Source organism: Rhopilema esculentum, chromosome 1 (assembly GCF_057945365.1).
Source record: "Rhopilema esculentum isolate cy_ngs chromosome 1, ASM5794536v1, whole genome shotgun sequence".
NCBI lineage: Eukaryota > Metazoa > Cnidaria > Scyphozoa > Rhizostomeae > Rhizostomatidae > Rhopilema > Rhopilema esculentum.
Genome location: NC_142815.1, coordinates 3,104,942 through 3,116,982, shown reverse-complemented (window position 1 = coordinate 3,116,982; position 12,041 = coordinate 3,104,942). Strand labels below are relative to the sequence as shown.

Here is a 12,041-nt window from a genome sequence, read left to right as displayed (position 1 = left end):
AAATCGCTACAATTTGCTTGCTTCAATTAAGATTTCGTTCAGAGAAAGAATTTAAGCCATCTGGAAAAGCTCACGAGCGGCTGCAGTTGAAAATGCTAATTAGAATTTCACTTATGAATAAATAGAGAAATAATAGCTGCTGTTTGATGAATTCAGAAAAAACGCTTTTAAAAAAATTGCATATGTTTTACATTTGTCCTAAAGAACACAAAGAAGATCTTTTGAAGAACAAGATTAACTACGAGAAAAGTGTTCAAGAGACTGACAAAAAGGAAGAAAAAACTAATGGATTTTGCTAATGGATTATCAATAACCGAGAACATGCTCTCTGCCTGTTCGTTTATATCTCAGCAAATTTCAGACTGATTGATCCGTATTTTTCACAACTAGGATTGTAATTTGATAATGCCTGTACAAATTATATGATCAAAAACTTTGAAATTCTGAAAATAATCTTAAAACTTAACTTGAATTCAGAATGTGGCTTAATTGTCTTAAGTTTCTTTTCCATCCTTATTTAAATGTAAAATACCGTATATTAGATTCAATTACGGTATCTGATTCGTCACTTCCCTGTTTTATGTCTTCAGTAAGCTTTCCCAAAATTATTTACCTCCACGTTAAAACATCCAGGCCAATTTGACAGAACCCCTTCGGTTATCAAAGCTCAGAAATTTCATACTCGGCGTCAAAAAACAGGGAAAATGGGGAGGGGAAGAGCATTTTAAGGGCGGGGGGAGGTGAGAGTAGAGAAATATGGATAGTAAATTTCCTTTAAAAGATGCTTCCCAACCTAAATTCCTGGGTTCTGGTACCCAGTGATAAAGTGTCAAGCCCCCTAATTTATAAGACACTGCAGAAACTGTTTACAAATACATGAAAAAACAGTTTTAGTAAATCGAAAAAGACTTACCTTGCCAAGTTCTTTAGTCGGACTCTGCGGAGGAGGTGGCTTGTAGAAAGGATCTCGCGTCGCCATAATTTCATTGAGTTGAATGAACGTTGGGTCGGAAGGATCAAAGGGATTACGCTTCGAGAAAGAAAACGATAATCCATAAATAGAAGAGGAATATCCTGTAAAAGAGGCCGCTTCTCAAGAGCAAGGCAATTCACGCTCCGCGGAATATCACGTATTACGAAATCAATATACAAAAAGCCCGCGTAAAAGGGGAGAACTGAGCCAAAATGGGGGTCGTCCAAAAAGCCCGCGTAAAAGTGGAGAACTGAGCCAAAATGGGGCTCGTTTGCAATCAAAAACTCCACTACCTATGTCCCTTTTAAAACCAAGGTGAAGCAACTTCTGCATGTTAACTTTTGAGGCATACCTTATTCTTTGAAGCAAAAATTATTCTATCTATTAATTTGTAAATTCATATTAGGTAATACTTCTTTCTTTGTGCAAATTTGATCTAATTCTGCAACTTTGTGAATGGAAGGCCACTTGAAAATCAGCAACGCCGAAGGGCAGTCCTGCTTAAATATTTGAAATCAATTAGATCGATCTTACCTGTAACGATAGCCGAAGAAGTCCAATCCCAATGGTCTTGCTCGTTTGGCTGGCTAGAGAAATCTGGTATTGTATGGCTTGATAGAATTCCCTTACACCGTCGATTGGAATTTTGTTTCCTGCAAACAAAAACATATTTCTTCCATGCATCTATTATGTACTTGATTGTAGTCAATTTTACCGTGTTGTGTTGTAAATGTGCTTTAGCTAACTTTATAAGTCGGATAACTAGTAACTCAGACAAAAATTCTTGGTACCTGTCTCTTTGCTACAAAAGCTTTAAATTCTCACCGCATGAGTCGTATTCTACAAGTTGGACTATTGCATAAGTCGGACGGATTATTGTCGTATTCTACAAGTTGGACTATTGCATAAGTCGAACGGATTATTGTCGTATTCTACAAGTTGGACTATTGCATAAGTCGGACGGATTATTGTCGTATTCTACAAGTTGGACTATTGCATAAGTCGGACGGATTATTGTCGTATTCTACAAGTTGGACTATTGCATAAGTCGAACGGATTATTGTCGTATTCTACAAGTTGGACTATTGCATAAGTCAGATCGTTACTGAAGTCCCTGAAATTAGCATCGCATAGGTTGTATCTTGGCAACAAAACCAAGACATTATCATCTTCATGACTCTATTGAGAAACAATCTATATCCTTCAGCTGTGATGCTTCCTACGGTTTATCGGTTTAAAATCATCCAATCACTGCGTTAGTCGGAAAATATCTGAGTTACGTGAAGTCAGGCTTGGCATAAGTCGGGATATTTCGTATGATCCGAGGAGATCCCATGTACGTGAGTTTGACTGTATTGTATTGTATTGTATTCGAAACTGTATTGTATTGTATTGTATTGTATTGTATTGTATTGTATTGTATTGTATTGTATTGTATTGTATTGTATCGTAGCGTATCGTATTATATGGTATTGTATGGTATTGTATCGTATCGTATCGTATTATATCGTATTGTATGGTATTGTATTGTACTGTTTCGTATCGTATTGTATTGTGTTGTATCGTATCGTATCGTATTGTATTGTGTTGTATCGTATCGTATTGTATTGTATCGTATTATATTGTATCGCATTGTATTGTATTGTACTGTTTCGTATCGTATTGTATTGTGTTGTACCGTATCGTATTGTATTGTGTTGTATCGTATCGTATTGTATCGTATTGTATCGTATTGTATTGCATTGTATATTACTGTACTTATGTAATCTTCAAATTTGATAAAAACACATACTAGCAAGGTTGAGGTTGATGAGTGCTCGATTTCCAGGAACCCAAAGTTCTCCTTTAATTTCATCTGCTGTTTCGAGAAGTGGATGTGGAAATTCGAAAAGTTCAGGTGACTGAAACGAAAAACAAACAGTGAAGAGAAAAACAAACTTTGAAGAAAAATATTTTAAAAATAGACGAAAGGTTTAGGTCACTGGAATAGAAATGAAACACTTTGCAGAAATGTTTAATTTATCAAACTGAGAACGAAGTTTTAAAAAATGGATGTGTAGAGAGATGGGGAAGTGAGAATAAAGAGAGATAACTCTATTTGCTCAAAACATGTCGGAGTTTAAATGCAGTGCAATATTTCGGCACACACTAGGTTCTTGACCTATGGCTGAACATCACTTTTTTTGTCAGAAACCCCCTCCTACTTCCTCCGGATGAAATTTTGCTCTTTTTGCCTTGCTAAAGATTTTCCTGGTAATCTTTTGAAAAAAAAATTCCTTGTAATCTTTTGAAAAAAGTTTCCTGGAAATGGAATTTTAAGTAAAATTAAAAGTAAAGTTCAAGCACAACGGTCACATCCCTGAATTTATATATAAATGAAAAACTCTAGCACACTGCAAATTTTAGTTACTTTAAATTTCTGTTAAGTTACGCATGGGTCTTCCTTAAACCTATAGCATCGTTAGAAGATCGTTAGATAACCCTCTTTAGACTGACAGTCGTGGAATTTTTAATAATTTCTAGAGACTATTTATTATTTCAATTTTTAATAATAAAGATAATACCCTTTTAACTGTTAGTTTGACAATAGTGTGAGCACTAATAAACACTAACATGAAGCAATTTAAGTGATTGCATTATGGAAGTCATTGACTGCAAGCGTTACAGGCAAATTGATTTTAAAAATGCCAATCTTTTATAAGAACTTTGAATTGACTTGCATTTTTGGCTGATTTTACTTCATTTGGAAGAGAATTCTATACGTTTAATGCTAAAAGATAAATAGAATTTTTTTTTGGAGATTTGTTGGATATAAATACCTCATGGTCGCTTTGTGTTTGTCCCTTTTTGTCTGGTTTGGTTTTGTCTGTTTTCTTCTGGGACTTCGTTGATCCCTTCATGGGGATATCGATTGAAGAAGCTTTAAATCAGAAAGATAATATGCTTAGAAATACACAATCATAAATCAGGTAAAGAATATGAGGGCGAGGTGATAAAAATGATGAAGATGAAGACGATGATTTCGCTGATCATGGCGATTGATGATTGATCGATGGCGATTCATGATTGATTGATCACAATTCATGGTTGATTAATGACAATTCATGATTGATTGTTGATGATTCATGATTGATTGATGACAATTCATGATTGATCGATGACGATTCTTGATTGATTGATGATGATTGGTGATTGGAGATTATGAGGATTGATCATTGTTAGTAGCGATTATAATATGATTATGATTGCTAATCATGTTGATTGATCGACGATGTTGATTGATCGATGAGCAATGATGATAATGATGATCATCGCGATTGATTTTTGATGGTAATGGCAATCAGATATTGATTGATTATGATTATGTTTACTGGTGATTTCAAGGAAAATGACGATTAATCATGAAAAAGACCATATGGACGCTGGTAGCAATAATGAAAATAATTAAATGACATTTTTTACCCTTTTTCGAGCTTGAATCTTTTTGCGATTTCTGCAACGTATCTTTCTTTTTTGCAGCGCCTTTGTTTCCCTGTGACTTTTTGTCGTCCTTAAGGTGGCTCCTATAAGGTGGTAAATCAATTACGAGCAACAATTATGAATAGAAAAACACCATGGAGTCCCAAAGAAGTTTTTCTTCTCGGGGATACCAAGTAACTAATTGGCAGGGGCAGCAGGTATTTCACAAGGGAAATATCCTTGAATTCTCTCCCAAATAGTCAAAAAATTAATTCGAATCTCATTTTTGCACTTTTGGCTCAAGCGCGCCAAAACCTGGCACTTTAAGCTTGGAATTGGTAAGTAGTATTAATTGAAAACTTCGGTGATTGGACAGCCGACAGATCAACAAGCTTTAGAGCCAGTTTTGAATTCAAAAAACTTCTAAAGTGTATTTTTAGTTTGGAAAGCCTGCAAAGATTGTAATGATCAAGAATTTACAAAATTTTTGGAAAATCAATGATATATATAACATTTTGTGGAAATCAATGATTTATGGAAATCTTTTCCTGATTTCATGCAAGAATAAAAAAAGGTGGATTTTGAGCCTAACTTCCGTGAAAAAGTACTCAAATGCTGAAAATCTTTTATATTTTTGTGTAACAAGCCCGGGGAGCTTTTTTGTTTACGGGGGATCGCAAGTAAACAGGACAGGGGATGGGATGTCCTGCATTTGACTGGATGAGGGTGAGATGATGTTCCAAACGGGGAACTTAAGATTAACTGGGAACAGAAAAATCTTAGCTTGTATGGGATATGGGGCAAGGGACAATTTAGGGGACGCTCGATTTTTCGAAAAGGGGCTCAATCGGTCGGGAAATGTCTTAACAGCAGGCACCGCGGAGCATTGAGAAAAGTAGGGGGTCTAAAAAAGTAGGGGGTCTAAAAAGAGTGGGGGGGGGCTAAAACCGTATAAAAAGAGGCTTTTCTGGTAGTTTGATACTTAATACTCCGCGGTGCCTGAACAGGGAATGTTTTCACTGGGCTTGTTACACATGGGTGTTTTTTTGTAAGTCAACAATAGTATACATACCCGCTTTTCACACTTGGTGGTCGCTGGGAGGAGCTGACAGGGCCAATGCCACGGGTGGGGCTTGAAGGCTGCCAAAACAGATAGGAAGAACAGAAATAAATACCTTTATACCTTTATCAATCATCTAATACATTAGTCCATCATTGATTTCTTTCTTAATTCAATACAATCATCCTTCATTTCGTTCTTAACACATCATTTCATTTCATTCCAAATGAATCAAAATGGAATGAAATAACCCATTTAATTTATCATTTATTTTAGATCTTAACCCATCACTTCGTTCTTTCATCCATCACTTAATAAATTCATTCATAAAATCAAACATTGCGAAACATATACCTCATCAGCTGACTTCTTTGATAACAGCATGCGCCTTTGAACAACTTCTTTGTGCGTCAAAGCAAATCTTGACAGTGACTAAAAGACAGAAAACAAGAAATCGAAATTTATTTGCCTTGTAGTCTCTGTTACATAACTCCAATTTTTCTTCCCTTAAAAATGGCGCTGTAACATAAGAGATTGATTCTCAAATAGCTTTTTTAATAGATAAGAGCATCCCATTGGTCTAAAACTAGCCAATCAGACGGGACCTTTTGCCGCTTGATTAAATTCTATCAGCATTTGGCCTAGGCCAACAAAATTGATCCAATTTCTTTTAACGACCTCGTGTGTCACCTGATATTTTAGGGGACAATGATTGGTCGAAATATAGCCAATAATGTGTAAGCCCTCTTATTAGCAATCTACAGTACAACCCGCTTCATTCAGGATCTAAGTTTGTATAATCAGTAATGTATCAAAATGGTCCAGACAAAGAGACAGTCCCTGACAAAAAAGGGGACAAATATCTTTGGTATAAGAAAAGAAATGGTCTTAACATAGACATCCGAAGAAGGAACTTAATGTTTCTTTTTTTGAATTTTGAATTCAGTTCCTTGCATAGTTTAAGAGAAAATTGCAACCATACAAAGATAAATCAAATTTTTAGATTTCACAGAAAACTATGAAAATCCAGAAATAGGGAAAATCAAATTTATCAAATAGATAGTTAACCACACCATAAAACTAGTTTTTTGAAGATTTAAAAACATTTTTGAGTGCTCGAATAGACATCCCAAGAAGGAACTTAATGTTTCTTTGTGAAGAGACATGCTGTTTGCTCTGCAGAAAAGAAACAGCTCCACAGTCTCAATGTTCAAAGAGAAACTAAAAATTTTCAAGACATGATGCCAAGGACAAGCAGTAGTTACAAAACGATTTATTTAGAATAAAATGTTATCTTTCAATTTTTAGCTCCTTTTAAGCACTTATATCCGTAATTTATGTTGCAGCTTGGTGAAACTGAGAGGAATTTGTTGATAAATACCTTGATGATATGATATTAAATATTTATTTGTTTTTTGTATTTTCCCATACCTCGGCAAGCTTTGCAGCACCTCTTTCCCCAATAAGATTGCTTCCTAAATTAAGCGACAGCAAGGATCTGTTCATTCGCAAACCCTAAAAAATAACACAGATTAACAGATAAAATCTATCGCTGTACAATGTCGTATTGTACTGAGATGATAGCTTATTAAAGAGTATTTTGCAAAATATTGTGATATTTGCAAAATACTCAAGAAGAATTTAAAAATGGCTTTGAAAAAAGCAAACATTTTACAACATATTGGCCAAATGCTTTTCGTCTGACAGTCCTCAGAGCATAAAACATCAGAATAAGGTTCCGAAAGAACAGGATGAAAAATATATACCCAGTTGTGGATCGAAATAGTCCAATCAGAAAAACGCAAGCACGAGACTGGTATAGTTGACCAATCAGTGCCGCGTGCCTAAAGAAAAATTACCACTGGAGTCCAAGAGAGAAAACGAACTCCTTCTGTCTACACAATGGCGGCTTTTTCGTTTGTATGTAGATCGATTCTAAAACTGCTAGATGGAAAGACGACCGGGCTCTCCCTACTTTCTGAAACATGTCGTCGTTATAGAGTTTTGCACAATCTGGGTTGTCTAAAAGATGTTGACCGATGGCAGAATCACTTGTTTTAACAGTGTTTCTAGACCTACAAGATCGAGAAGGCTGTTCTCTTTGAGGGGCAGTTTTGTTTCTTATGTTGGAAGGAACATGTTGTTTTATCCTATCCCCCAATCTGTGGGTTGTGCGTTCTACGTTGCTAGAATCAAACTCGCACGTAAATTCATAAACAACAGGACTCTTCTAGGTGGAAGAAACGAAATCTTTTTTAATGGATGAATGACTCTCCTAGTGCTGTAAACAATACGGAGATTGACAGCACAGAAGAGTTCAAGATGAGGTACTATTACAACATAAAAGCAACAGAGAGAATGAGAAATATCTTCTGTGGGTAGAACACAATTTTGGAACACCGTGTTGTCTGAACAGCGAATCTAAGTGCAAAATCGCTCCATTCAATTTACATTCTTCTTGTAACGTGCTTCAAAACTACGCTTTAACTGTGAAAGAGAGCCGAATCAATATGATTTGATACTGCGCGCTGTAACAATGATGGCACAAAATAAACTGCCTTCTTAAATGGCTTTTAATGAAAAACAGTTCATATTACGCCTTCCATCAACGCATATTTAAAAATCGCAGCAAAGTTCATATTTCACTTTATCAAGATGTATTTTATAAAAGTTCTTTTCAAAACAGATTCTTGCCAGCTGTCCTCCATGCAAGGATTGTGTGGTTTTGTACGGTGGGGTTATGCGGATTGGTGTTGGGTGGAGAGCAGTGATGTTCGGAGATTTTGGGTAGTTTGGTAGTGTTTTGGTAGTAGGGTGTGGCAGTTTGGGCTGGTGTGGGGTAGCACGGATTGGTGTTGGGTGGAGTGCAGTGATGGAAGTGTTTTGGGGGCGCATCGCGTGGCGTGGAGAACAGTGATGTTCATAGGTTTTGGGTGGTATGGAGCGTGGCAGTTTGGGCTGGTATGGGGTATGCAGTGGCTTCAGGATGGAGTGGATGGAGTGGCATATAATGGGTTTGAGCAGGGTAGTACGGGTTGATGTGGGATGGTTTGCAGTAATGATAGGGGTTTAGGGTCGTATCGTGTGGCGTAGAGAACAGAGATGTTCAGGAGCTTTGGGTACTGTAGGGCGGGTATAGTTTGGGGTAGTTGGTGTAGTGTGGGGTGGGGGTAGTGTGGGCTGATGTGGAATTGTAATGATAAATTTCGGTGGTGAAGGATGGGGTGGGGTGTAACGAAGATGTGTGGAATGCAATAATATGCGGAAGTCTTACTTGCTATGTGCTGGTGTGTGTTGATGTACAATAACTTTGGGTAATGTGTGATGTAGTGGTGTTGTTAAATACAGATATCGATGGCTTCGAGAATTGTGAACAGCATTTGAAGGACATCTGGGTATTTTCAGTAACATTGTTTTGAGGAGGGAAGCGTGGAGAATAATCGTTGTTTGCTTGGGCTTCGTCGAGTTAAGAGGGATTTTGATGTGGAGTTGAATTAAGATATTAATTGCTGAGTTCGTATATACGTCATAAGGCCGTATATGTGAAACGAAAGTCTGTGTTTTTTTATCAAACACAATATTACCTTGGCTAGGTGTTCTGCTCCGGTGCATGTTATTTTATTGAAACATAGATTCAAAGTCGTTAGATTCTTGTTTTCCGCAAGTGCGGTGGCGATGTTCTCAGCTCCGATATCGTTCACGTAGCAGTTCTTTAGGGAGAGATTTTGAACGCTGCGGGAGAGATCAAACGCATCATTTACCGTAAATCCTCGTATTTTTAGACGGGGGCTTATTCGAGGGGGGGGGGGTGGTTATAAAATTATTGTAGACATTAAGAAGACATTATTAAAAGACCTCGTTCATTTTAGAAGGTATTTCGTTATGAGCATTTAATTAATTACTACCAAAAGTATTAATTTGTTGTGGTAATTCAAAAAAAACGCCATAGGCAACCTCAGATGACAAAAGCCGTCAAACTCAGGGGTACAATTCGATAACATACGGTAGCAGTGGGGGCTTATTCGAGGAGGGGGGCTTACTGACAATTTGTAGTTCTAGGGTAGGGCTTATTTGAGGGGGAGGGGCTATTCGAGGAATTACGGTATACTCTACCAAGTAATCATTAGCAGACTCATGAAAAAGGGGCTGAACTGAGGGCTTGGGGGCTGATTAACGAGAGCCCTAACCTTAGAGCTGCCGCTAAACTTATAATTACCATAGATCTAACTTTTATACAAAGATTAACTTAAGTTGGGCATTTTGTTTTCAAATTCTTATTTTGCAACCGAAGGCCCAAAGCCTTTTTAGTCACACACAAACTATCCCCCCTCCCCTCTTCTAATTGTACTGGGGAGCCATCACAGCGTCAATCGCAAGGCACAAAGGACCTGCTAAAAGGAAGTAGTTCCACCAGAGACGTCAGAAGAATTTCGAGGTCGGAGGGGCACAAGATTCAAGGGTCACCACATCACAAAATAGGGGGCACTATTTTAACGAGGTTTCTTTTTAAAAAACGGAATTTTTCCAAAAGCTGGAGGGGCACCTACCCCTGGTGCACTTTCAGCTTCTACGTCTCTGGGTTCCAACACGAAAGAGGGAGAGGGGAGTCACAACTACCCCTAACTGGATAGACCCTCGTCTCATAACTTGCAAACATGTTCTCTCAGTTTAAATCATAAAGAGAGCAATCAACAACAAAATACTAGAAATAAAAATAGACAAATGAAATAGAACTACGATAGGAACATAAACAACAGTAAAAGTTGGTATTGTTTTCTGAAACCAGCTTCAAATCCATAGTTTTAATGAACTCTTTGCGTCAAATTTATCTAGGGATTCTGGTGAACTTCTGACACGACACAAAGTATTCTGACAGCTGTCTGGCTTCCGTTTGATTGACATAAAAAAGAGAGAAAAAATACGGAAAATAGCTAATTCACAGCTTGGATTGTGTCAGCGCCGTAGATGTCAATTTGATTGACATAATATCCTTATAAGGTAATGCATCCTTCAGGTGCATTTCTTCTTAATGAATTGACCTTTTTATGGTGTCGAATGAATGATTGACAGCTGGCTTTGTTTTGGCATCATAAATTTCTATTTGATTGACAGTGTAACCTAATAAAGAGCCTCCTTACCTGCATTCTTCTTTAAGGAAGAGATCATAATGGTGCTGTCGAATGTATGCATTGCCATCGAGACAAAGATCCTTCAGAGAATGACACTGGACAACAATTTTGGCCAACAGTTCCAATGTATCATCACTTAACCCTGCATTCCACAAGCTGGAATGGAAAAAAGAGGCAGCGTTACTCGAGACCAAACAGTTTAAACCCTTTGTGGAAATGTCAAAGGCATTGAGTCACGATCAAAGAACGAAATACTTGCGCAAAAAATTCTAAGAAACCACAGCTTTATTCTAAGAACTGGCGCTTCTAAGACTTTCTAATCTTAACTTGAATTCTAAAACCGATCTGAATGAATCATGCATCAACGGCATTGAGTCATGACTAAAGGAGAGGGTATACCCAAGTATGCGCAGTATGCAACGATTTTCATGCTGCAGTGCTATTGGTGGGCCTGAAACTGATCACATGGGGTTGCCTCGTACTGATCTACAAAACAGCTTCTGTCAAAAGCAAGTTGTCAACAACGGATTCAGTTATTACATTAATTTTCAGTGACCACGCTGAAAGCAAATGACACCCTACAGAGAAGGCACATTGATCATGACTCAATGCCTTTAAACCAAAAAACTTTAAACCTTAAAGTTTCCTTCAAATGTTTGAGGAGGGTAGCCATTCAACAAAACTGACTTCAAGAAGCCCTCCATTATAAAAACTAAAAAAAAATTTAAAATATCATAGACAACTAATTGACCAAATTACTGTCAAGTGTGACATACTAAATTACAATTTGGCGTTTTACATTCTATGGAAGTGTGTAAAAGAAATGTCAATAGCGGGGCTTGAAACATGGACAACACTAAGGGTGGAGAAAGCATGGTCTCAAATCCCTATAAGGTACACTGGAAGAAACGATAAATAAAACTTTAATATTTTATCAACAATACGTTGACAGAAGAAGAGGGAGTAAATTGAAGATAGCCTTACTTTATCGAGACAAGTCGGTCTTGTTTTGGTAAAGTCATAGATAAAACTTCAAGAACCTTGGCGTCAACTTTCCAACCTGAAATAATTTGATTAAAATTATGAATAAAATAAAAGAAGGATTTGAGGAAAAACAAAACACTTAGATTATTACAATATCAAGAAAAAATATTAAAGTGAAGAGATGTTATTCTGCCGTTATTTTATCAAGTTGATTTTTGATCCTTACGTTTGAGTCGTCAGAATTGCATATATGTAGAACCTAACGATCAATTTTCAGTCAAAAATTGCGTGAATAGAATTTTAAAAGTTACATTGAAAGACAACGGTCAAAAATCAATGAGATTCAAGGTCACGAAGTTCACGGAGCTCATAGGTCATTAAGATAAAATGTCAGGGAGATCAAAGGTCGTGGAGTTCAAAGGTTGTGGAGTTCAAA

At 37.1% G+C, this 12,041-nt stretch overlaps 1 protein-coding gene across 7 annotated transcripts in view; it reads right to left on the bottom strand.

Moving 5' to 3' along the window:
* Positions 1-12,041, bottom strand: part of LOC135690385 (leucine-rich repeat-containing protein 71) — a 39,091-nt gene that overhangs the window by 3,195 nt on the left and 23,855 nt on the right. For all 7 annotated transcript variants that reach the window (XM_065207929.2, XM_089116003.1, XM_065207933.2 and 4 more), the window contains 11 exons: positions 11,606-11,681; positions 10,631-10,777; positions 9,077-9,224; positions 6,924-7,007; positions 5,847-5,924; positions 5,505-5,572; positions 4,436-4,536; positions 3,793-3,893; positions 2,766-2,874; positions 1,508-1,626; positions 914-1,030 (listed from right to left, as the gene is read on the bottom strand). In XM_065207929.2, coding sequence (XP_065064001.2) covers positions 914-1,030; positions 1,508-1,626; positions 2,766-2,874; positions 3,793-3,893; positions 4,436-4,536; positions 5,505-5,572; positions 5,847-5,924; positions 6,924-7,007; positions 9,077-9,224; positions 10,631-10,777; positions 11,606-11,681 — 1,148 coding nt within the window. The remainder of the gene's footprint in view (positions 1-913; positions 1,031-1,507; positions 1,627-2,765; positions 2,875-3,792; positions 3,894-4,435; positions 4,537-5,504; positions 5,573-5,846; positions 5,925-6,923; positions 7,008-9,076; positions 9,225-10,630; positions 10,778-11,605; positions 11,682-12,041) is intronic.